The sequence below is a fragment of the Pieris brassicae genome, chromosome 4, assembly GCF_905147105.1.
Source record: "Pieris brassicae chromosome 4, ilPieBrab1.1, whole genome shotgun sequence".
Taxonomy (NCBI): Eukaryota; Metazoa; Arthropoda; class Insecta; order Lepidoptera; family Pieridae; genus Pieris; species Pieris brassicae.
Window position 1 is genome coordinate 19,791,174 of NC_059668.1, and position 27,601 is coordinate 19,818,774.

General features: G+C 33.9%; 3 protein-coding genes across 4 annotated transcripts; 2 read left to right on the plus strand and 1 right to left on the minus strand.

Annotated features, from left to right (window-relative positions):
• Window positions 1–69: 69 nt before the first annotated feature.
• LOC123708554 (vacuolar protein sorting-associated protein 18 homolog) lies at window positions 70–6,897 on the minus strand. The gene is made up of 9 exons (XM_045659324.1): window positions 6,506–6,897; window positions 6,089–6,420; window positions 5,237–5,548; window positions 3,821–5,049; window positions 3,338–3,507; window positions 1,962–2,113; window positions 1,304–1,369; window positions 1,031–1,196; window positions 70–859 (listed from the first exon to the last, which is right to left on the minus strand). The coding sequence occupies exons 1-9, from the start codon at window positions 6,762–6,764 to the stop codon at window positions 624–626; spliced, it is 2,922 nt and encodes a 973-aa protein (XP_045515280.1). The 5' UTR covers window positions 6,765–6,897; the 3' UTR covers window positions 70–623.
• A 183-nt stretch (window positions 6,898–7,080) lies between these two features.
• On the plus strand, window positions 7,081–14,659 carry LOC123708816 (short-chain specific acyl-CoA dehydrogenase, mitochondrial-like). 2 transcript variants are annotated; one of them, XM_045659722.1, is made up of 9 exons: window positions 7,081–7,356; window positions 7,781–7,944; window positions 8,900–9,158; window positions 9,895–10,056; window positions 10,388–10,454; window positions 11,019–11,170; window positions 12,284–12,375; window positions 12,638–12,837; window positions 13,516–14,659. In XM_045659722.1, the coding sequence occupies exons 1-9, from the start codon at window positions 7,320–7,322 to the stop codon at window positions 13,607–13,609; spliced, it is 1,227 nt and encodes a 408-aa protein (XP_045515678.1). In that variant the 5' UTR covers window positions 7,081–7,319; the 3' UTR covers window positions 13,610–14,659. The 2 variants fall into 2 exon arrangements, with proteins under 2 accessions (XP_045515678.1, XP_045515679.1); XM_045659723.1 differs by having other exon boundaries at window positions 7,084–7,356; window positions 11,031–11,170.
• A 2,829-nt stretch (window positions 14,660–17,488) lies between these two features.
• On the plus strand, window positions 17,489–27,382 carry LOC123708010 (protein artichoke-like). The gene is made up of 7 exons (XM_045658428.1): window positions 17,489–17,799; window positions 22,505–22,963; window positions 23,449–23,716; window positions 24,416–24,802; window positions 25,481–25,662; window positions 26,659–26,761; window positions 27,155–27,382. Exons 1-7 carry the CDS (start codon window positions 17,534–17,536, stop codon window positions 27,380–27,382), a joined length of 1,893 nt encoding a protein of 630 aa, XP_045514384.1. The 5' UTR covers window positions 17,489–17,533.
• The last annotated feature ends 219 nt before the right edge of the window (window positions 27,383–27,601 follow it).

Consider the following 27,601-nt stretch of genomic DNA (forward strand, 5'->3'; position numbering starts at 1 on the left):
CATACATTGTAACTATTATTTATATTAGATTATTACATACACAATATAAAGTAGATAACATAGATGAAATAACGATCTTAAAAGAATAATTATAAGGTATATTATTTTACAATTTAAAATACATTTTATATAAATAGATACAATTTATTTACAATTGTTATATGATTTCCAGGTTTTTAAATTCCTTGAATCAGTCTTTCCCTCCATATTTCTTTGGTTTACATTATAATTCCTTTTACTATGGCATTGAACTCAGAGTTAGTTTTAGCTCAATACCTATAAAGTACTATTTATAATCTAACATTGTTCAGATAAAGTACTACAAGTGAGATTTTAACTTTTAATACAATTTCTGAACTACATTATGCAACAAAAATACCGATGTTTACATTCTTTTACAATTACTGTCTTACTTGAAAGAAATGTTTTTTATGAGAAGCTTTAGTTTTATAAAATCTAACTTTGTAAAGGCATTTCGATGCATACCAATTGAAAACTACTCTTCTTTTACCAGAAATAGGAACAAAGACCTCCGCGTATACCAAACAGTCACAGATGAGGGTAACGGAGGTGGTTTACACCTAGACATAGCGACAACCAAATGTATGAACATTCAAAAGCGTTCATTCCCATTCCTTCATAACCCGATCCCAATCTTCTTCTGCAATAAATGGTTGATCAATACTGGCTATCATATGTTCTCCACAGAGCACACATTCACTAGCCACAATGTCGTCTATCTCACTTCGAAGTACTTCACGTAAGGGGAGTCCGCTAGAGGTCACTGTTGACAGTTCAACGTTTGACAAGACTGCTAGTTGTCGTTGGAGATCCGTTAATTTGTTGCGACGCGCGGGGGCTGTGTAAGAAAACAAAAATACCAACATTAATTAATTTGTTTTTTTTTTGGACCAAGGAGCCTTTACGTTTGCAAAAATAAATTTATAGAAATGGCAATTTACCTTTACATGTCGCCTGTCCAATTGAATTATAAATCATATTTATATAAATTATATAATATATAACATACCAAGTATAGGCTGCGCTTGCGCAAGAAGACAATCCGTATGGAAGCGATGAGCACACGGGAACAGATAGAATGGCCGCAACAACAACGCTATGTCACAGACGCAGCATACATCTGTCACCGAAACTAGTACGCTACGATTACGGAACGATTGTATCTCATTGCGAACCTGGGAAAATAAATTGTCAATCTTTAACACTCTAGACATTTCTAGAACATTATATATATGTGTATAATTAAAAATGGGAAATTAAAAAAAAACTTTATACAACTTACACATTCCGCGGATTTTGTGGCATCTTCCATTTCAAGCTTCAACTCCTCTATTTGATTGTTGTATTCCTAAAACGTATTTTATTAAATTGAGTCTAGTATCAATAGTGATTGTAAAATTTAATTAATACATTATAACTAATTAGTAATACGTACATAAAATATTTAAAAATAATGTATGTGCATTATAGTTTTATAAAAACTAACTTACGAGTGAATAAGAACTCTAGAATAAAAATAATGTCAATTTCAAATGGACGCAATTAAAAATTTCTTATTATAAATTTAACCAATGATATTTTGATGTGATTTTCAAGATTAACTCTCATAAATGCACATCAAACAGAATACTTTGTTTCGTTTATTTGTAAGTTACAGGGGTTTAGTAAGGACATAACTTTCAAAGCTAATTGATACCGAGGAAAATATTTATTACAAAACGGCGCAATTACTTCATCTTAACTAAAATACACAGATCACAGCATAAACACAATTTGACAAATTTATTTAAAAAAAATAAAGACTGTGGTAGACTGGCGACGGGACAGTTTTTTTTTGTGGTGAGGAAAATTTTGCGTATATATTTTTAATGGGCATAAAGATTACTGCGCATCTAATGACTCAACTTAATTGACACGTATTTAAAGGATGTTTAACATACCTCTAAAGACTGGCAGATAGGTTCACTAAAGTGGTCAATAGTGGTGACGTCACTGAAAAACGGAAGTATATCCTCAATCTTGATAAGAGAACATTCTTCTAACAATTGCATCGCCTCTTTTATATCCTGGTTCTTTGTTATTATGTGTTCAGCTACAAGTATATTTAAAAATATATATTTTAGTAACGATTTACCAAAGACAAATTAAACAATAGACATGCGTGGTAAAATTTTTATAATACTTATTACTTACGACACGAACAATTTATTTGATAATAAGATTTAAATTTTATTTAATAAGTAAAGCTATATTATTAAAGATAACTAACTTCTGGATCAAATTGTAGATATCATAATCTATTAAGAACCTTGCGACAAAAAGTGTAACTAAACTAACTATAGTAATAAAAGCGTATTTAGTTCTTTAATAAAGAAAATAATACTTTAATTAAAATTTCTTTACATCTGTTTGAACATTAAAAAAATAAAATTAATATTAACACTTTTGTATTTATTGTCTGCAATGTTTCTAGATTTTCCACTACTTAGAGAACTTTTCAGCAGGCTGTAATATGATTTCTGGCCGTTTCAGGAGAGGGTCAATCACATATTAGAAAATTGTAATTTCCATAATGTTACCCTAGTTTTCAGGAAGCTGAAATTTTTTTCAGTCAGTTTCAGAACATGTGTAGTCGAGTGGTGCAGTTTTCAGGAGACCCGTTTTCAGGCGTTTTCAGGCCTAGTTATACCCCTTTGATGAAGGAATATTCTAGACCGAACTTTCTAGGTGTGAGACAAGGACGAAATGATACGAGAGAGAGAGAAGATCAGAACTTTCTCGAAACTAGACTGAGCACTCTAGAACGCCGTACGACAAGGACGGAGCAACGTGCGAAAGAGACAAAGAGTGCGGACGTTCTAGAATTGTGCAATCGCTACTCAGTAGCAAGCCGCCTAAGGAGTTCTCAAATATTGTTTAGAATTATTCCCAGGGATATATAAGCGACCGAAACGCGACTAGTCACCTTTAGTTTTGAATGCGATAACAAGAGAGAAACACCGAAGCGATAAAGTGCGTATAAAGTGAATACAAGTGATAAAGTACAGTGTGAAGTGTGCATAAGTGAAGTAATTAGTGACTGTGTTTTTGTGTGTTATTAGTGCATCTCTGCAATTAATTAGTGCCCATAAATTCCTCATTGATTTTTCAAGAAATAAACCCTTGAAGAAATCTACGGCATTTTCTATCCGATCCCCTAGCTCGTAACAATATAAAGACAGAAATACCTAAAACAGTCCAACCAAGGGAAAGTTCAGAGTTAATACAAACGGTACAAAGATAAAATAGAATAACAAGTATAGGTTGTGAGACTTACCCACACCAAGCCACAATCTCTTTTGCAAGCTGACATCTTCCGGCATCGCAGCTACAGACTTAGCGAGAGATATATCAACCTGAAGAGACAATTCTAGCGCGGCCTCCCACAGTCCTAGCAGAGCTGATAAAGTGACACACGCCTCTGATAAACCGTTCTCACGACACAGACTGAAATCGTATGACAATTTCTTCACAAGGTCTTTAGTTTATTTTTAAATATTCTTTAGTCTGTGCAGGTGTTTTTCCTTCTAAATTAAGGCGCAATTAAGATGTCCTGAGGCGTTTTTAGGAGGTACATTTATTTAAGGGGATTTTTACTAACAAGTAATATTTTTTTTGAACAATCGCATTATTCTATACAACTGACAGCACACTGATCATCTATATATATCTTACATACTCAAAAACTTTGTTTTTTATAAATAAACTACCGTTAACAATGTTCTTTACATAAGAATACTGTAAAAAAATATATACGTACCGCAATGCGTAATGGACGTCATAATTCACCATAGTGATATCCCGTCCCTGTCGTGACAAATACCGCATCAAAGCGGGTTTATCCGTTTCAACGTATAACGTGAATAGGTAATTATGTATTGCCTTATCCTTCACGTTGAAGTTCAGCAACATAAATTCTAGATATCGAGTTATCTCCGATGCGTGCTTGTCATCATTTTCACAGGATAAAAACGCGGGAAGCAACTTTGAGGGACTTAACTTTGCGCCTTGCGAAATCAACGCATTCACTGTCTCTGTTGGAGTCTCTTCCATTAATACTGGTGCAAACTGATAAAATAACTCGGGTTTCTTCAAAGATTGCAGCATATTCAACGCCTCCTGATATGACTTCTTATAAATATGCTGAGCGACCACATTTTCATAATCCTCATTAATAACCGTCAGTTTGATTAGATTCTGTTTGTCCCCATATGAGGACATTAGGTCATACACAACTGATTTTACATGTTGCATACATTGTACCACTTTTGGTTGAAGAAGAAACACTTCTAAATCACTCTGAAATTGGTGGTATTCTTGAGAATCATCCTTTCCTGAGCGTCTCAAAGACGCTAGCTGTGATACATACAATTCAGTCATCCAAATTACTATCATAGAGATTAGTGTCTTATCGTCATCAGTTAAGGCATCTAATCGTTTGCTCAGATATACTTTTAAAGCATTAATCTGATCAACTTCTAGAAATTTTAGGCATATTGTTTCAAAACTGCTTTGTGTTTCCGCAAATATCACTGCGCTCTTTTCATAGTCACCCTTTGTGAATAGCAAATCCGCTTGTTTGACATTAATGATGTCTATGTAAGCTGGGTTATTCTGGCAATACAGCTTAGCAAGATCAAACTGTTCTTTATCGGAATAAATTCGCCAGACATTTCTCTCTTCTCTATTAACCTTATATCGAAACACGGCTTTGTCGGTAACGGCCCAAATGGTACGTCTAACAGAATCTTTGACAATGTTTTTCAGCTTTCCGTGTACTTCTGAATTATACCGATCTTCATAGACAAGCTCTTGATTGAGAAGAGACACACTCTTAACTCCATCAGAGTACATGACTAAAGCATGAAATTCGGTTAATACAAATGACAAGGGAGTCGATTCTTTTCCATCACTTTTGTCAGTAGGATAATTGATAAGTTCACCTTGTGTAAATAGAGAATTAGAGTTTTGTTGAGATGAAGGATCCAGCTGGGCAGAAAAAAATATTTCTTAAAAAACAATTTTACAAAACTATAAACAGAGATAACTTGGCCACAGATAGATTATTACTAAATGAATTGCTAATTTATTATAAATTCATCAACAAATTATAATGGTTTTTGTAATTGAAAAAATGTAATTCTTGAAATAGTCAGTAATTCATTTAAAATATTACCTGTCCATAGAATATTCCTGGTTCCGTAAGCCAAGCAAACGTTTTAGGTTCATTGCTTTTATCAAAAAAGAACTGTAACTTTGAATACTTCAGTGTGGATGGAATTTCTTGAAAACCAGTTTCTGGAGTTGTCAGATAAGAGTGGAAAATGGATTGTAGGGATGGTTTATCATCAGAGATCATGGCATGGCCTATAAACTGATAGAGCCGAGTTGGTGTGGTAACAAAAATAAAGTATTTGCTTGTGTTGTTCACTCTGTGAAATTGTATACCAGTAATTGGTGTATCAGTTCCTTTGCCGATATCAAAAATCTGTAATAAAAATATTAGATTAAAAACAAGTAACCCATGGGATGAAAAGACACATTTCTGTGTCAGTATCACTATCCACTCATTATTCTTATGCCAAAGAGATCAGGTTGGTGATCTACCTTCTGTGTCTTCCAACCCAAAATAATTGTTACACAAATTGTTTGTAAAGCCACACAAATAAATATACAACTTCTGCAACAGTTTAGATATATAAAAAAATCTGAATCTCTTTTACCAAACCATCAATCTCCTTTCCTCCATACAGTGGTAAATAATTGGGTAGCTTGGAAAAAATGATTATAATTAGTGGAGATAAATATATTTCATTTAATTCATAGCATTGGGTTTTATTAATTAAATATTTTAAAAAATAAGCTATTATAAGTAAGTGCCTCTCAATATGAATATAATAATTGAATATAGGATATTTATGATATTTTTAGATCTCATTATTAAATAATAACTCATACTCATAATGATGGCTCATTTATTCTTTAAAAGCTATGTTAATATATAAAGAAGGATAATATAAATATGTACCTGTCTCCAATATTGCTGGCTTGCAGTAAACATTTTATCATTATCAGCTTCTAGCTCCATCTCCAGTATGTGTCCTTGAGATGTACCAAGTAATATTGGACCTGTACTTGATGTAGATCGATTCTCATAATTCCAACCAACTTCAGTTACTTCATAGTTTCTTGATTTACTAACTGATTTCAATTTAGTACTCTTGCGATGAAGATAAACTAATTCTGGACTACCATCTTTATTTCTTCCTGCAAAAGCTAGTAGTAGGTGGTAACCCAGTGGATCCAGAAATATTGCAGTTAATTTTGAATTTGGTTGAATGATCTTTGTGTACTGAATTTCTGAAACAATGGGTCCTTTATGTAATAACATCACATATAAAAAATTACTATTAGATAAAGTAATGTTGTAAAGAAAAAAATATACCTTCTTGTTGATCAGGCATCTTTAAATCCATCCTAAACAATTTTCCATTGGCCATAGCTAAAACTAAATAGTCACTTGCAACTGCTACATGAGTAATCAGGTCTGAAGGATTAAAATTCATCCTCTGTTTGGAAAAAAGGGGCGTATTGTCTTCTAGCTGCATATTGATGTAACCCGATGAAGTCATTTGCTCAGAAGCTGGAACCACTTTTTGAGATACTTGAGATGCCTGCTCGTACTGGTCAAAAATCGATGTCATACTTGTTAATGTGATGTTTCCGGCTGATGATTATATTAAACGTATAGAAAAACTGTAAATTCAACAGAAGATTTTTTTTAAATAAACAACAGGATTTTACTTTCTGCGTTTGGATTAATAATTGAAGTGACATTTCAAAGATGAATTCAGTTAGTTGTCAACTGCCAGATTGGATATTTGAGTTTTACTTTGCTTGTCTAGCAACTATCAAAGACAAAATTTGTTGTTCCTACCCGTTTAAATTTTATTTATTAATTTGAAAACATACGAATGTGTGCGTTGTTTTTTAGTCTTTACTCTTCATTATTTCATTTTTTTATTTCTGAATTAACTACATGCTGTATTATAAATGGCTAGGCCAATAGCACAAATATATTACTTTCTATGAAAATATGTATCAAGATATCATTATGCTTAAATCAATATCTGTAAAAAATAAAGTAGATTTTATTTGTAAATTCGGCTTGCCCTTGAATAATATTATCATAGTAATCAGTATCGCTTAGCAGTTCAGCGGTGACTGTACAACTACAGCAAGCAATACATAAATAAGAGATGGCTACAATTGCATTAAACAAATCAACTGAGGCCGGTATGTGTTATTTTTTTGATAATGAAATAATGGAAATTATATTAGTAAAAAAATATTTTATTATAATAATAAAAATTATGTAATTTCTGGAGTGCATTTTCAGTAATTATATAAGAGAGAAATATAACTTAAGAATTTTTTTTAGGGGGTTGTTTTTAAGCTTAACAAAATAGAAGCATTTATTGGTTTTTACCTAAGGATTGATTGACTCATCTCACACATTGAGTCTTGTCAAATTGATATTAGTAACCTTATTAAATAATGCCAGTTATCATTGGATGATTGTATTAGAAACATTTGTATTAATTTTACTTCCTTATTATCCTTATATCTGTATGTGCTTAAAATCCTATTCGAAATAATTACTGTTGTATTGATTTTTTGTTATGTCAAAGTAAAACAGTTTCTATTATTATAATTTTAGTTAAATTGGTCAGAGGCGCCAAGAAAGCAGCAGTTAGATATTTTACTACTCAGCTCACAGAAAAGCAATTGGAAATCCAGAAGACAGTTAAATTTTTTACCAACGAGCAACTTAAACCTTATGCAGCCAAACTAGATAGAGAGGGAAGATATCCTTTCAAAGAGGTAACTTATTATTTGGTATTTCTGTATTTTGAAATACTATAATAACTATTATTATTTATTTTATTTTAGTTTTAATGACAACACTTTCCATACATGAATCTTATTTGTCAATGATATAAATATCAAATAATAATATGTACAATATTGACACACCACAAGTGATAATGACAGTGTCTTAATGGTATTCATAAACTTTTAAGATGTTTTAAATGTTCTGTAAATACGATAATTCAACAAATTGCAAGGCAACAGGAAAAAGGTGCCCTACCTTGAGCTGCAATCACATCAATGTTTAAGGTTTTTTTTTTAGTTTTACTTTTGTACATAAGAAACATATAATTAAAGTCTAAACTAGTTTTGTTTGCTTAAGATATGATGTAATGTATGGTAAGTGTTAATTATATTGATTGAAATAATATTTGTATGTTATTAATGTTGATTTTTATAACTAAATAAAATGTTATAATATATTAGTTTATCTCACCTTTATGTAACTGATAAATCAATTTATAGTTAGATAAAAGTGTATTTAATCAAATTTTTGATAACAGAGAGATTCTCAAATCAATTTCTCAAAATTCTTCTTTTTCGAATGATGACTTTGTATTACTGAGGGTTGAACAGGACTTCAGAGTCGTAAGCCGTGTTTGTTAACTGCGCATAGCGGAGTTATATTAAGTTGCAACATCATCAGATGTAGCTGGACAGAAAATTAAAGTAAAATTATTGGTTCATTATTACACATGCATACATACATTTTTGTATATTTAATCTACTGAGAAAAATACGAATTATGAACAATGCCACGGAAAGTACTTTGTTTCGATGTTTATTTTTCGTGACTCACAATGTTCCGAACTTAAAATGGAAATAAACATTCAGAATTCGCAAATGAAATGACTCTGTATTTTTACTTATATACGGGTGGATACTTGAACTAAATTATATTATTTAGATAAAGAAACTGGCCGACATTGGATTTATGGGAGCATGTGTCGATCCAGAATATGGAGGTTTGGGATACGACTATCTTTCATTGGCACTCGCTGTTGAAGAATTATCCCGAGGGTGTGCCAGCACAGGCATGCTTCTCTCCATACACAACTTCCTATACGCTAATCTGGTGAACGAGAAGGGTACACAGGAACAGAAGGAAATGTTCTTAAGGAATTTTACCCAGGGATGTATTGGTTGCTTCGCGTTAAGTGAGCCTGGTATGTTCTTGATATTAAAAAAATGGTTTCGTTGTTAATAAATAAAAGTATGATAAGATTGAGACAATTATCTGAAGATAATCCTTGTATGTGTGACATACATGTCATGGATATATATACACATGTTTTCATCCAAAGTATATTTATCTTCAACACTCACAATCTATATAGCAAACTAAACAGAATCATTTTATAATATATTTATTTATTTATACGTTCGTAAACAATGTGTATGCCTAAAAAATACAAGAAAATATTACATCACAAATTTTATACACATACACATTATTTATATTAAAGTGTACGTAATCTATCTAATGAGACAATTAAAACAAACAAACACAATAAAAACAAATAAAAATAAAAAAACGAAAAATTAATAATAAATAAAACTAAAAAGATAAAAATAATAACCTAAACTAAAAGAAAAGTCAAACCTCATTAAGAGCATGATAAACAATTAAAATGATATTACTTGACTATTATCCGATTTTTTATCATTTTGTTAAAATGTTCTGGGAAAGGCTCTACTTAAGATTTTACTGAAGTCCAAAATAATATAAACTGAATTGTAGACTTACAAAATACATTGCTTTTACAAATAAAATAAATTATATTTAGATTCGTAATTTACAACGTGCAAAGCTTTCTACTTCTACAAATAATTGTGATTAATATTATTATTAATATGCGCGCCAAAACGTTTTTTATAATATCGAATTTACTCAATTTTCAGATGCCGGTAGTGACGTAGCAAATATCGGTACAACGGCAACAAAAAATGGTGACCATTGGATTATTAATGGAAAGAAAAGCTGGGTGACATCAGCTATTGAAGGCTCAGCCACTGTTGTGTTCGCGACTTTTGACCCAGCGCTGAGACATAAAGGAATTGTTTGTGAGTGCAATTTTATCTACTAAAGGGTTATATAGTAAAATATTATGTACTATGCATAGGTTGTCTTGGACTGGTATGCATCATTTGGATATATGATTTTTTTATTAATAAGATGCTGCAATCTTCACACACGTACCAAAAACCTAATAGATTAACTGAAAAATGAATTCGATTTAAATAATCGTGATAAAACATATGAGAAATCAGAAATAGGAAAGCAATAAAAAACATAATGTTCTACTTAATATGACACGTGATAATATGGTGCAATGTCTTGATATATGTGTGATTCGAGAAGATCTACGTGTAAAAGTGATGAATATTTTTCCAGGTTTTCTAGTTCCACTGGACTATGAGGGTGTCTTTCGCGGTAAGAAGGAAGAGATGATGGGAGTAAGGTAATATTTTATATACTATTTGTCTAATTAAACTTTCCAACTTCAATTTCTTTTACTGTCTATTAATTGTCATTTCTTATCCCATATCCAGAATTGCTCCCGCACTTTGAAATAGATTTTTCCTTGGTTTTTACAATTTATGAATTATGTATTTTTGTTTTTCTTAAGTACAAATGTATCATGTTTTCAAGCTTTTGTAAATAAATTTATAATTAGTTTTGTGGGCAACAAAATAAATAATAATTCGCTTTATCAGTTAGGACTATGAGTAGGGAATATTGTAAGTTTCACTTTTAAAGCTATATATATTACACGTTTCATTTTATTATACGTTATATTACGTTTCATATTACATTTTTATAAAAGCCATAATTTGATAAATGTAATTTAATAAATATTAAATAATAATTAATAAGTACTTGCATTGTGGACACAATTACCTTAACTGTATTTTATCTAAATTGCTTAAAATTATTATTTATCATTATATATTCATTCTTCAACTCTTTCTGTTCGTTTTACCTAATTTCTGAAACGAGGGGTACCAATAACTTAGATATTAAGCACAACCCACAGGGCGGCAACAGCTTGCACCGTAACCCTAGAGGATGTCCGTGTGCCTAACAGCTTCGTGGTCGGTCAACCAGGGGAAGGTTTTAAGATCGCCATGGGACAGCTTGACCAAGCTAGGATTGGTATTGCTGCGCATGCTGTAGGTAGGAAATCTTACACATGCTATATTACTTTAAATGTATATATTGATAGCATTCGATAATAGTATATTTCCTTACGTAAGTAACTTACGGAACAAGTTGCAATGACGGTTCCGCAAAGTTGCAAAGAAATTAAGCAAATTAATAAAACTATTTGCTTTTTTCTCTTTCCTCCACGCAATATATTTGTCGTATGTCGATATGTAGCAAGTTTTAGGCTTTTCCGGTAAAATGTTCTCCGAAGCATTTTGTGCGATTATACTGAGTATCGTCGAAATTACTCATTTTGTGCAACAAACAATTAAACTCGCAAATTATTGAAAAATGGCGACAACCGTAAAACAATATAAGCAGATTTTTTTTCTTTACCCATTCTGGATAGGCAAAGGGAACTATGCCCATACAGCCGACTTGCCTGTGTGGGCAGTTCAGTGTTCAGTAGATTTTTTTTATTGATATGAAATTAAATTAAATGAAACCTCACCTAACTCATTGAATGAAATCATTAAATCAGATATTGAAACAAATTAGTAGCTTTTTTTTAAGAAATATTATACATTGTTTTGACAGTTGGGAAAGAGTACGCAAGAGTGCGGAAAAAGTAAAAAAAGGCACGAGTGTGTAACTCCACACAACTCACATTCCGAACGCCATACGTCCCTGCAATACGCCACTTTTTAAGCAACTGTATTAAAAAAAAATTAACCGTTTTTTTCACGTTCTATTCCGGGGTAAAGAAAAACTACTTAACAGATTTGCGATCTTAGGTTGTCTAAGGTTTTATTGTATATATTCCTTATTTTCCTCTTGGATCTTTTTTTCTGTACCATTAGATATTGAGTAAAATATTCTTTACAATTACTTTTATCAATAATACGTTTAAAAAGTATGTCAAGATGAACTCGTTTTAATGTTTAGTTAAAGATAAAACAATATGTTAGTGAATCTATCTTATTAGATTCGGGTAGCAGATTACTTCAGTAACAAGATATGTATATATATAATATATTTTTACTTAGATAGTAACGTTTCTAAACTGATTTGACTTTGACAGTATCGCCACTGCTCTGACAGATGTTATAAAAGACTTTAAATTGACTTTGAATTTGTTTGCAGGCATATCTCAGGCGGCTTTAGATACTGCAATAAGCTATGCTAAACAGAGAGTTGCATTTGGAAAAAGTTTATCAAGACTACCCTCAGTTCAAGTAAGTATTATAAACTACCGTACTTTTATCAAAATTAGGAACTAATTCCATGGCGCTACATTCTTTTTAGGTCTGGTCCTCAGATTTCTCTGTTGCACGATCCGATTATCCGCTTTTATTTACAAAATTCTACATCAAACACATGAGACTAGTAAAAACTTCGCCTCGCCGTCCATATTCCTTTCTCGTGAAGAAAATTACAATACTAACTTTGACCTATAAGCAATGTTTCTCGTCTTACGTCATCGCATTTTGACTCCAGGACCGACTAACAGAAATGTCAGTTATGGTTGAAACGTCGCGCCTTCTTACGTATCGAGCGGCGACTCAGGTTACGACAAAAAATAGTGCGATGGCAAAGTATGTGGCTGGACGTAACGCGGCCGCAGTGGCTGATCACTGCGTACAGATAATGGGAGGGAATGGTTTGTCCACTAAATATAACGCTGAGAGACATTATAGGTGAGTTATATCTTTTTTTTATTTATTTCTATGAAACAGGAGGCAAACGTGCAGGACGCTTACCTGATTTTAAGTGTTAACGCCGCCCATCGACACTCACATTGGCACAAAGATCGCGAGTGCGTTGCCGGCCTTTTAAAAATAGATAAGCTCTTTTCTTGAAGGACCCTAAGTCGAATTGGTTCGGAAATATTTCAGCTGCGTCCGTATAGTAGTGGCGTGCGGCAAAACCTACCTTAAGATAAGCTTCGTACATTTATAGATTTGTCTTACAATGTTTATAGGTAGCAGTTACTAACTTTGTGTAAGCCCGCAATGTACATCGTTATTTACGACTTCCAAACATCGATGACACTCTAAAGGACTAAAATTAACATTACATTGCTGCTTTGCAACACAAAGTATTCATAATTTTTAAGCTTCATAAATCGTAGAGTGATGTTGTTAATAGTCTTATTAAAGCATTACTCGGTTATCCTTATCTTTGGAAAAAGCCATAGCAAAATGTTTATAAATCGTCAGTGTTACTTCGGATTAAATTTAAAGAGACATTTCTTTTCACCGGAAATGGAAAATACAAACTTTTTAAATTACCAGTTTGGTTTTCATCTAAACACTTTTCTAGCAAAAATTATAAAAACGTTTTATCTAAGTTAAAACACTTTTTTATTTTTCCAGAGACGCAAGAGGAACGCAAATCTACGGCGGAGTTACGGACATACAGAAACGTTTAGTCGGACATTTCCTACTCAAAGAGAATGACGCTTTGTGATACAAACATATAAAAAACTATAAATATTACAATACATATATATAAATTAAATTATGAACTTAAGGTCACAAATACAAAATTGTCACTACATGAAAAACACAATATGTGCATTTAAATACCAAGTCGTTTAAAGTTTTATTTAAAATGTGTGTTACAAAACAGGAAATATACAGAGTAACATATCGCAATATATTATATAGAAAAATATATTTTCAGTGGATTTTTTATATTTAATAATTTTAAGGCTGAAAAGCATTTATAATAGGTGCAAGTGTACGTATATGGCGTTCCATATATCCGATTTTAGTAAGTCACAGATTATTATCGTGTCAAGTATATACGTCAATATGATAAACTGACAGCTCACAGATTATATCTAGTAACACAGAACGATGTTTGTTTTTGATTTCATTTATTCCAAGTACAATTACGGAGTGCTATTCAAGTTTATCATACAAGTATTGTTACTCTATTAGTTATGCACAACGGACCTAATGAGCGTCTAAGCGAGTCTACCATACAATACTTTATTAGTTTTATTGCGCTCGGATAATTTTAGAATCATGTAATTCACCCTGAATCGCACAATTTTTTTTATTAAAGTTGCATATAGTATAACATAAACATATTATTGTATAATAAATTAAAGGTTAAAAGAAAATATTACAAGTTAATTATAAGTACAAATATTTTAAAGTTTTATCAGCGCCTAAGGAAATATTAACTAACGCGTATTAAATTTTTGTCTTGTACATTACGTGAAATCGTTAAAGACACTTTTTTACTATTACGTGTTTTTGTACCAAGTCAGTCTATAACATAAAGTTAAAAAAATGTTGTTAAAAAGTATTTACCTCAGCAAGTATATTTTCTATAGTCTATGCTGTATAATGTTACGAATTTTTAGGGTTATTTAATGGTATAACTAAATTTAATGTATGCAGGGCTTATTCTTCAAATATTATGTAGTACTAATATGGCTCGTTTGATTTTAAATATACTCGAAATTGTTATTTTTGTATGTTGTTGACATATTAAAGTTTATTTTTATTTATTTTGTTTTTTTCCTAAGATTTTAATAAACGTACGTTTAAAATATTTTGCCTAATGAAACTTTCACTTATGGAAGTGAATAAAAATATTTTATTCATCCTCTGAGCGACTCAGACCTGAAGAGATGAGAAACCAAAAGGCGCAAGTCTAGTCTTTGCCTTCGATTCAGATTGGTCAAACTGACGTAATATGACGTATCATGTCGCGTGTCAACACGTATTGGAGAGTGGCTGTTCAACAAACTATTCGCCAAACCCCCCCTCCTATATCCACCGGCTACAGGTGCTTCAGTCGCGTTTCTCATGAATTGTGTGCCCTTCTACGTGAGAAACGTCGATCTCCATCACGACGTGGAGCTCCCTACCATAGCCCAATGGATGGAGTTCACCATCCCAATCCATTGGTGCGTAAAAGCATCAACTACTACCCCTTCCCGACAAAAGAGGCTCGTAAGAGTCCTCGACATACACTAACGGATCCGGACCTTCCAATTACCGGAGCTAACAATAAATTAAAAGCCGCCCGCGCGGCCAATAATAATAAAAATATGTAGTCAAAAACAGATTAGGGTAAAAAACCGCCTTCACCGGGGAAGGCTAGGACCTTTACTTCGCACTTCGCTCACTCCAGTGAGCTTCCGTCCTGCCCTTCAAGCGATTGACCACCCCGCGACGGCCCAAGCCGAGGTTCGAGTCTCACAGGAGACGCCCTTGCGCTATCCGCGGGACAAAACGCCATTTCAGGCCGTGCTGAGCTGTAAAGGCTAACAGCGAGATTCCATTCGAAAAAAAAGAAGCTATTCGCCAATCAAACCAGACAATCCTGTGATGCCAACTTGGGGGTTTTCCTCCAAATGTAGGAATCAAGATGTTCGGCGGGGTTCATAGGAGGAACAGTTATACCCCTATATAACTTGTACTTTATACAAGATTTTTTTCTTAAATTACTCACGATTGACGATTCTATATAAATTATATTATGCCTCGATACTTTAAGTGTGATTATTACTGAAATATCCAAAAGCTATTATTATAGCTCACCCAATATCGAAATTTAGGAATAATTTATACTACACACTTGAATGTATTTTTGATGCGTATCAGAGAGAGGTTTCGAAACGAAAGGAATGAAACGAAAACTTCAGGGGTTTATAAATCGATCTTTAGAGGTATATATATTGAAGTTGGTTCTGGGTTAGCATTCTATAGAAGTTGGGATCACTGGCACAATCGTTTCGTATTTCATTTTACTCACTGACTCAAAAATAAGAGAGATTCCTGGTAGAGGGAGGTCCACTCTTACTCGTAGAATGTAAATGGCTCTCCACGAAGTGTGAAACGGAATGTTGTCACTATGATCATTGTATTTACCCACCTACAATAATACTAAAACAAAAACTTAACTTATGAAAATCTTCAACTTACTGCCAGTTCTCGAATCAAGGGCGTAGAACAGATAAGAACTGGCAATAAACTCTCCGTCACTCTTGCAATCACACAATTGCTAAAATGTTTGTATACACCCATTACACCATTCTCGTCATCGCGTGTTAAAGATTGTAATTAAATAAATAAAAAAATTGTTGAATATATAATATTAAAAATAAATCAATGGCGCTACAACCTTCTTATTTCTGTTTCATGATCATTTGTTAATCGAATAGGAAAGTAGGTGATCAGCCTTCTGTGCCTGACGCACGCCGTCGACTTTTCGAGGGCGTGCGTAAGGCACGGGCACACAGGCACGGGCACACAGGCACGGGCACACAGGCACGGGCACACAGGCACGGGCACACAGGCACGGGCACACAGGCACGGGCACACAGGCACGGGCACACAGGCACGGGCACACAGGCACGGGCACACAGGCACGGGCACACAGGCACGGGCACACAGGCACGGGCACACAGGCACGGGCACACAGGCACGGGCACACAGGCACGGGCACACAGGCACGGGCACACAGGCACGGGCACACAGGCACGGGCACACAGGCATGGGGTCTAAGGCAAGCCGGTTTCCTCACGATGTTTTCCTTCACCGTTCGAGCTAATGTTAAATGCGCACATAGAAGAAAATCCATTGGTGCACAGCCAGGGATCGAACCTCGACCGACCTCAGGGATGAGAGTCGCACGCTGAAGCCACTAGGCGAACTGCTCTGAATATATAATATTAAACGATTGAAATTAAATAAAAAATTAGATACAAAAAATACTTTATCTGAACATATCAAATGGCTATACGTAAGCGAATTCTCAACAGTCATTAACCAATACTAACCGCTGCCCACACAGCGGTTAGATCGGGCAGTTAGTGGTTACATGGTCGCATCATTTAGCCTTATATTCAGCAGCTAATCGTGCAATGTTGACATATTATCGGTTTATTAAGAGACTTTTGTTATATAAATATAGGTTACATTTCAGTTTTATTACTCATGACCGTCACAGATCATAGTAAATATTTTATTAAATAAATTACAAATAACAAAATTCTATCCCATCTGAAAATTTTATTGGTTGTTTTAATGTAAAAAATTTACTGTAAATTGTGAAATTATGGGAGTGACCTGAGATCTGTTAAACAAAAAAAGTTATGCGTTATCGAACCTATACGTTTTGTACCAATAAGCCACGAACCGCACCAGATGAATTCTCTAAATATCATGAGTTCATGGCTGTATAAGCAAGTGGGTGGAGCACAATTTTTATTAGGATAAATGTTTACGGGCGTATTATACTAAGGATTGCAATGGGCACTCAGACCGCACTATCTTTGCGTCACTTTCAGCAATGTACACACGACGATAGTCAATTATCTTATCACTCCACTTCGATTACAACTCCAGTGTAGATGTATCCTTTGAAAAAATGCGCGCGCTCAAAATTTTGACGTTTAGCATTATATTTTTTCACGCGAGTGCCCAAGAGGTGTCGTTGGTGAAGCTGTGTACGCACTGCACATGCAGTGAGATCCCCGATGTTGATGGGACACATTTAGTGCTGAATATTCTGTGCTCCGAACTGGATAAGGTGGACGACCTTGCTGATTTGGACAAGATAGAATGGCCGGATAATTCTAATGGACTGAAGATTTCCGCCACTTTTGAAGGATTGGGACTCACGACGCTTGGGAAGTGAGTATTTTTTTCCTTATCGATAAGTGATGCCTAACTCTTTAAGAATGTGGTATAATTAGCTTAGTCGTGTTTCATAAACAATCTGTAATTGACGTATTTATACCTTTCATGATCTTAATTAGCTTGCTATCATTGATAGCCTAGAAAACATTTACCTTTATTCAAAATTTAAATACTATAAATCAGTTTAAGTGTTCCTTTTGCAATTGTACCTGCAGTACCGAATTTTACTTTAACCTAATTTTCTGTATTTTATTATCACAAAAGATAGTGCAATGAGTAAGCCATGGGTTTCCAAGCCATAAATCTCAATATTCTCAAGTTAAATTGGTATCGGCCTTAATTGTTTTATCTTCAGTAAATAGGCCTCAGCTAAGGATAAATTTGTTTACTTCATATAGCCCTTTTTACCTTGATGACTTTGATATCATGCAAGGTTGATGTAATGTAAAGAAAACGTAAGTTTTACGTAAGTAGTTTTGGTTTTACTATCGAAGTAACTAGCCATTAAAATTTCTTTTGTGGTAGCTTTTTTTTTAATTTATTACATGAGCATGGATACAAGTCCTTCGGTTGGATATACTTTACTCTATGTTACTTACTTGATATCATGGAATAAACATGATATTAAAGCAGCAATTAAGTGGATTGAATTTAACTTTGTAAAAAGAAAAAATAAAGAAGTTTTTTTATAGGTAACACTATTTATATAATATACATGCTAAAGTGATACTTTGGTGTTAGAAAGTCAAAGCCGCTAAACTGATTTAGCGAAATTCTGCTATGAATACGACGTTGACGCAGAACAAAGGCCTATTTCACGTTTATAAATAATTAGATGTTTATGCAACGACAGCCTTGATTAAAGCACGCGACTCTCAACCCCATGTGGTCGTCTTCAAATACCGGTCGTGCACCAATCTTTCTAAATGAGCAACACACTTGCTCGTAAACATAAACACCGCGAGGAAAACAATATAAGTAAATCAGAAGGCTAATCAGTAATTGCCTACTGTTGCTTCTGCTACTTAGGAGTTGTACGGTATTTGCAATATAAATGACACCATGCAATACGATTTGCTAGTGTGTTCATTTTTATTATGTTTACTTGAGTTAGTTCGCATTCAGACGTCGTACCGGGCGCCACCTTTATCCCAATTTCATCTCACCCCACTAGTTTAGTCTTTAAATAAATAATTAAAAAATAAATAAATCAATGGCGCTACAACCTTTTAGGTCTGTGCCACAGATTTCTGTATCTCTTTCATGATCGTTTGTGAATTGAATAAGCAAGTAGGTGATCAGCCGTCTGTGCCTAACACACACTTTCGACTTTTTGGGTCTAAGGCTTCTTGTTTCCTCACGATGTTTTCCTTCACCGGTTGAGCTAATGTTAAATGCGCACATAGAAAGAAAATTCATTGCTGCACAGCCGGGGATCGAACCTACGACCTCAGGAATGAGAGTTGCACGCTGAAGCCACTAGGCCAACACGGCTAAATAAATAATTATCCTTTTAAATATCTTTATAATTTATCACAACCCGGAACAGGAATTTTAAAGACTTTATTTTTAATTATTTATTTAACAACTATTTGAATGAGAACACTTTAATGTTTTAGCCTCCTTGAGCGACCTCAAACGGCATTACCACTTCCAAACGATATCTTTCAGGCAACTAATGTACGTTTTTATATGTATAGTAGAAAATCGATCCTTAAACACTGATTGATTAGGGTAGAAATCTTCGAATAGCGAAAACTTTTAAATCGAAGTGTAGATAACAATAGGTGATGAAATAATTATTACGGAAGTAAAATTTTTATTACTCATGGTTAATAGTGCAATAAACGATAAAGGTTGTTTTAAGTTCCATAACCCCCTAATGAGGCATGGGGTAGACACGTTTCCGCGTCTATTTCGTTCGCTTTATAGGTATGTGTCCTTTTGTGCACACGTCAATTTCGATTACCAAGAAATCGAACGTACGCCCTTTTAATTACGAACATCACTGATGTATGACTCATAGTCCAATAAAGGCACACAACACATACATCCGAGGTATATTTACCGCTCCTTATCACAAATCTTAGAAGTATCATTATAATTGATTTCTTCGTACTCAAAACGATAGGCGATATCAATATAGCCAGAATAAACGTGACACGCCTTGGTTTAGAATTCATTGTTAATACTATTAAAGTTGGGTAGGTAATATTAAATACATTGGAACACTGGAAAAACAATAGACTATCGCTACGTTATGTGAGCCGACAAAGGATTTTAAATGAAAACGCTTTGTTTACCTAGTTGCTTTAAATCATAAATTAATAGCCACATATTACAACTTTTGTCTTTAACTTCTTCCATGTATTAACTGTAAAAGAGGGGACGCCCACCAGAAACGTGGTAAGATGGAATATAAAGGATAGCGGAGAAGGATTGGAAAATGGTGGCAAGGATGACAAACAAGTGGAAGAATTTACAGGAGGCCTTCACTCCTTCGGAGGTCTTGTAATAATATTAAACATAATGACATGGGCTTAATGTAATCCTGAGTTTGTAGTACTCGAATAAAGGATATTTATATCTATTTTATTATTCGTATATTAACTGTATCGGACAGTATATTTTAGAATAATTAAATATAGTTATAAACATTTAAGTAATTGTAAGTTCATAAATAATTACATAATTTAATTTACTTAGATACAACATATAACGTATGTATAAGAGAACTACTATATCTGTCGGTGATTAAGCGAGTATACATTTAAGACATTTTCTCGCGATAATGTGACTTCCTAGAGATTCGCAAAACAAACACACGCGACACACTTGCCGTGATTGATCGTGCCATTGTGCAATCAAGAGATAATGATGATCAACTGTGTAATTGCACTATTTACTTTTAATCGGCATATATTTTTACAAAAAAAAACTTTTAACGGCTTACTTGAAGTCTAAATTAGATTTAATTATGAATACTAACACACATATATACTTTATTTACAATATTAATAACATAGAAATAATAATAATAATTTCAAAATAAAAATAAATTTAAAAAGCTTGGTCCCTGTGACAGTGTACCGTTAATGCTGGCAGTATTTTCTCGCTAAATAGTAGGGATACTTATACTTTGAGCGACAAAAGCACCAGCTCTGAGCACTGTTCAGCACTGTTACTATCCTGGTAGACGGTAACGGTGACCCAGAGTAGTAGTTCCACTATAAATATTTAATTAGCGCTTGTACTGCTCACGTTGTCCCATGGGGTGCAACCCACGGCCCAAGAGTCTACTTCAAAGGGAACAAAATCAAAGTTGAACCGTGAATATTTAAGCCGTTTAATATTTTCCGCCAGCTCTTCGGACGCGCTAGCTTTTGTGCTTGTCTTAGGCTGGTGAAATGTGGCTAACGTGGCACAAAAGTAGCATCCCCTACCAAAGGCCGCCCTATCCTCTATGGGATCAATGACATCCCATCCAATTATCTCCTATCAATGGCTTGCAATCTTCAAGACACAATTTTTCATTGATTTGGCAACTTCGTATATGACGGGTGTCTATTATTCTTAATACTATAAACAAATGAATGATATAATTATTATTTCTTTTTTTTTTTAAGAAAAAAATAATAATAATGGGTATTTGTAAAATCTTCACTCCATATAGACTCGTAATAGTTGACATTTTGAAGGTTGCTACTGGGTAAATGTTATAATGTTAGTTGTGAAATTTGTAAATTCTAAATTGCCCTATTTTTAACTAAGTGTATTTAATTGTGTTTCATATTTGCAAACTGCATATGATATTAAACATAACCCGAGATGAAGATTTAGCAAAGTTTACCAAATTATATCAGATAATAGGTACTATGCAAATTTCCGCAAGTGTTCTACTTGTCAGTACCTACGTTATTGCAACTATAAAATTTAAAAGAATTGTGTCTAATAATTACTGTTGACATTGAAATGTTATAATATTCTTTGATACTATAACATTTCAAGTTTATTATGGTTCCTGGTTCCTGGTTTAGATGCCTCAATTCTACTACTAAAATTAATACGGATAAAGATCCGTATTAATTTTAGTAGTAGAATATCTCGTTTGTTAATAAAGTCATAATCACAATACATATTACATCAATTTAGAAGCTGCATGCACCAAGAAATAAATAATGTCCTTCTATATTTATAAGAAATAGTCTTTCCTCCAACTTCAATTTTGTTTTCTTTGGAGTAGAGACTTTTGGGTTAAAGATTAAAGTTGGCGCCTGGTACCGGTGACCTCAGAGCTGGTGTTATCCTCGCTCAACGAATAAGTATCGCAATAAGGCGAGGAAATGCTGCCAGCGTTAAAGGTACACTGGCACAGGGATCAAAGATTTTAATTTGTTTGTTACTTTGTTTTATTACTTTGTAGGTTTAGAAAATATATATTAATAAAATATAAATACAGTATCTACAATTTTAGAGAAGAAGGTTTAAACAAGTATACTTGTTTAAAAAAAAAAGTTTGTCTAATTTATTTATTATCGAGTGTCACCACAGGACCAAAGCCTAAACATTGAATGCTTTTTAAGCATTATAATGATTGTCTTCCATTTTCATAATATCAGTAGTAAATAAATAAATTAAGCCATTGATAGATAATGTAACGGTTATATTTATTAAAGAAGTGTGTTAAATATATTTTCAGGCTACCACCAAATTCTCAAGTTGAAACCCTTCGCTTCAGCAACAACGCGATAACAACTTATTGGCCGAACCCCTTTAGCGACGTACCGAACTTAAAAACACTCTCTTTCTCACAAAACGACCTTGCCGAGTTGACTTCTGATCTCTTTACAAACGTAAAAAGTTTGGAAGACCTAGACTTGTCATACAACAAGTTGACTCGCATCAGTCCATTGGACTTTAAGAATGTCCAACGCATAAAGAAGTTAAACCTTCAAAGCAATTCGCTTAGGAAGTTCCCGGTAGAGGCCCTACAGTCTATGAATGTTCTGGAAGATCTGGATATAAGTAAAAATGGAATAATAGACGTTTTGTTGCGAAGGTCGGTTACTGACGGATTGAAAGGAGTAAAACGATTAAACCTTAGTGGCAATAGAATAAGGTCTATTGTTAAGGATTCTTTTCCGAACGAAAATAATATGTAAGTTTTTAAAATATATATATTGTAAAATATTATAAGAATATGACACTGTTAGTTATTGAGGAAAACAAAGCGGCAAGTTTCTTGGTTATTATATCCAGTGGGTTAGTAGCCAAGTAGCTGCCCTTTCTCTGCCTTTCTTTACCACTTTTGAGGTACAGATCCCGGCAAAGTTCTTGACCACAAACGTCAACTGATTTATCAATCCGAGATCGACACGTAACTCTCCTGCCGCCGCGCAACACCGCCCGACGACCCCTCCCAGTGATACTTAAAAATCGCTTCTGCGTAGGCAAGCACATTTTTTCAAGATGTTTGCCGGTATTTATAGTGTTGTTCTTATTTAGGTGTTAGTGTCAATTTCTCTCTTTTAACTAAATTAGTCTTTCGTCTCTTTCCATCAAATTTTTTTGCACTTTGAAGACAAAAATAGAAAATTGGGATTTTAAGAACAAGTATTAATGCAATTTACTAAACAATTTCAGCGAGCTTCTGGACCTTTCAAACAACGTAATCGAAGTTATCGAAGAAGAGGCTTTTTTGACCTGTACAAGTTTACGTGAATTGAACCTAGCACAGAACAATATAACTTTTCCTTTTGCACTTCCACCAACGCTTCAAATCGCGATACTTAGGATTAATACCCTGTACCACTGGCCCAAATTCCCTGCTGGAATCACATATATCGACTTATCGTATAATCGACTATCAGCTCTCTATGACGAAACCAGCATTGACTTTCACAGCTTAGAGGTGAGTTTAAAGTAGTCGACGATATAGATTATCATAGATAACTATTATATGTAGTAATCAAGTATCGAGTTGCGCTACCAGCATTTCAGGGCTCTGCGAATTGTGTGTTTCTTTGATCATTTATAGAGAACTAAGTCAGCTCTCTGAGCTAACATACCGTGGGTTATTGGGTTTAAAACATGACAGTTTCCTCACGATGTCTACCTTCACCATATAAGCCGGTGAAAATTGCGCATATAGGAAGAAAAATCCATTAGTAGATCGTGGCTTGAACTCACGACGCCAGAGTTAGTGGAATTGTTGGAATTTCACATCACGTGAAACTATCATTAGTATTTCCGAACCAATTCGACTTAGGGTCCTTCAAAAAAAGAGCGTATCAATTTTTGAAAAAACCGGCAACGCACTTACGAGCCTTCTGACAATGTGAATGTCCATGGGCGGCACTTACCATCAGGTGAGCCTCCTGCCCGTTTGCCTCCTATTACATAACGAAAAATCTAGGTACTACATATGGAAAATTTAACTCTTTGGAAACTTTCTGTTTTAAAAAGAAGTTATAAAAACTAAGATAAACCAAATGATTGTATCGCATATAAAAGATATAATATATGTTATTTTCTTCATATTTTTTCCACATTTTTTGGACATTTTTTATATATAAAATACAAATAAGCTTGGAATACATTAAATTTGCAGGTTCTTAACATTGGAGGGAATCAAATAAAAGAATTCGACTTACAAAAGAAATTACCACGGCTCTTCAGCTTGGATATATCATACAATATAATTGCTGAAGTGCCTAAATGCATCAGCAGCCAGAATTTCCCGACTTTAGAAGAATTGAGATTAGATGGCAACCCAATCGATAGTATTTACTTTAAAAATATAATTTCCCTTAAAAATTTGTACATGAATGATATGAACAAACTTTCTATTGTGGAAGATAAAGCTTTCAGTAACGTGATCGGTCGACCGGGAGATGAGATAGTGTATGAGAAGACATGCTTCTCTCTCTATTTATCAAATTGTGCATCTCTTCGCGAAATTCAAGAAGGCGCGTTCGATGGGACTGCCTTATGTATGGTAAGAAAGAAATTTCCATTTGCAAGCTTTAAATAAGATTATTGAAGATTAAGCAATTTGTCTGTTGGTCAAAATTATTTCGAAATAAGTTTTGATAGTATGAAAGAGGACTAATAATATTATTATAAGAATTTATTATTCGCTTATATGTAATATCTACTGCCATTTAATTAGCCATGAATAGCATATAAAAATACAAAGAAACTGTGGTATATAAAATAAAAAATAAATAAAATATGTTTATTATGGAATTTATTCCACGTCATAACATGTGTATCGTAGACATCACAGTCAGTGTTGGCCTAGTGGCTTCAGCGTGCGACTTTCATCCCTGAGGTTGTAGGTTCGATCCCCGACTGTGCACCAATGGATTTTCTTTCTATGTGCGCATTTAACATTAGCTCGAACGGTGAAGGAAAACCCAGCCTTAGACCCAAACAGTTGACGGTGTGTGTCAGGCACACCTACTTGCCTATTCAATTCACAAACGATCACGAAACAGATACAGAAATCTGAGGCCCAGACCTAAAAAGGTTGTAGCGCCATTGATTATTATTATTCTTTTAAAATAGCAAATCATCATACAAAATGGCAAACAACACTTATTGTAAAACAAATAACGCAAATTTATTAGAAGTAGCCGGTCTAGCATAGCCAATGAAATTCTTACTATTTCAGCTAGATATCAGCAAGAACAACCTAACACATCTGTCGAGAACACTGCTTGAATGGAGGTCCCTAACAGAGGGAGCTAATCTCCAGTTCAACCCATGGCATTGCTCTTGCGACATGCAATGGGTTCTAAAGGACTTACTACCACAGATGTACAAGACAAACTCCTTACTTCTTAGTGAATTTAGGTAACAATAATTTAATTTAGTTTTCCTATACAGTACGGACAGAGAATTTTAAAAAAGGGAGGCTTTTCCCCTTGAAGAAGTTACGATGAATGGTACTGAAGGAAGTTCGTCGAGTCACAACAATTAAACAGAAATCTAAGCTGTATTGTTAGCATCTGTAAATAATGGAAATCAAACGGGCTTTATTATTATTACTAGCTGCCCCCGCGCACTTCGCTTCTCCTTAATGTGATTTTGATTTGCCTACCTTTTTAGTACATACCAACATGAAAGATTTTGCTATGCTACCCCAGAGATTGTTCTGTTTTCCAGAATGAAAACCTGTTTTTCTTTGAATTTTTTTCTATATAAATCTCAGAGTTCAAGTCATAAGTTTTTAAAGAACAAATAAAAAATAGGGGTTGATCGTAAAGGGGTTGTATATATTGCCTTAACATTTAGGGGGATGAAAAATGAGATGTTGTCCGATTCGCAGATCTAACCGGTCGAGCCATTACGGTGGAGTTTAATTGCTAACACCGTGAGACGAGAATTGTATATATTAGGTATTGAATATCACTACAGTTTACAAGTTCCTTATAGGCATGTAGGTATGTGATTTAGTTTTCGTTGTTTGGATATAATGCAGGTTTCCTTACGATGTTTATTGAACAGTATGTCAACAATTGTTAGTAAAATTGAATGCAATGCTAGTATTAGTAGCCGGCTTCGAACGAAAGCCCACAAGGTTGAGCATCACATTAATTACCAGTAGAATATACGTTGTGTGCTCCATAATACTTACGTTAGATAATTTTCATTACGAAAGACTTATGAAAACGGAATAAAAGCCAGCCGCAACGATAATGCGTGCAACAGTCTTAAATGTTGAATTCAAAGCAACTTTATTGATTCCAGGAGAACATTTGACCAGTCTCAACCTTATCATTATATAAAAACCAACGCAATTGTACTGTACCTTGATACTTCTCTTCACTAAACGAATTTTCATTACAGGTGTGGGTCTCCACGTGCCTACGAAGGTCTACGCCTGGTTCATTGGTACAACTGGACCGAACAGGCAATGTGCACAGATGCTTATGGTTCAGACAATTATCAGGTTAAAATCGTTATATTTTTAGCCTTTATTTAAAGCCGGTTTTTACACAAAATTCGATAACTCATAGTAAGCCGTCATAGCTCTGTTTATAAAGAATGAGCAAATTTTGATATGAAGTGCAGAGTTCGATTTATATGGAAACCATTAAATGCTTATATTTGTCTACATGTTCATTAATACACTATGAATTAAATTATTGCCTGCTAAGCATTGTCTTGAGAAATGGAATTAAATTTGTTTATTCTGTTGTATTTATTTATTCGAAAAATAGTTTTATAAATAACTACATATGTAGTACGTCATTGTCTATAATAGAGGTCAGGGTTATTTCCATATCATATATCGTACCTAATGGCTAATTTATCAAAGGTTACATCACAGACAATTTTGCAGATTGAACCGTCAACAATAAAATCATCACAAATTAGTTCCCTGACTCTAATCCTCGCTGGATGCATCATTGCAGCGCTAATCGTTGCTACAGCGCTGTCCGTTTACCTCATACGAAATAGACGAAGACATAAAGTGAGGCAAGCCGCTCTAAAACGCAAGCGACAAAGCGCTTTAGATGTAAGAGAGGCCAATGGGCACGAGCAATTTTCAGCTTTAAATAAAGCGTGATAGAGTCTAAACTCTCACAGATATTGTGGAAAGAATGCGTGATCGTTTATTTGTAGTTTTTGGTATCTAATAATTATTTATAAAGAACTTCCATAAAGCTAAATAAAAAACTTTCAAAAGTTTTAATGTTTTATGTAAATAGCTGGCATAATTTTTATAAATGAAAACAGAATGAAAAAACCTAAATAATATTGACAGCACAATAATTGTGTAACTATT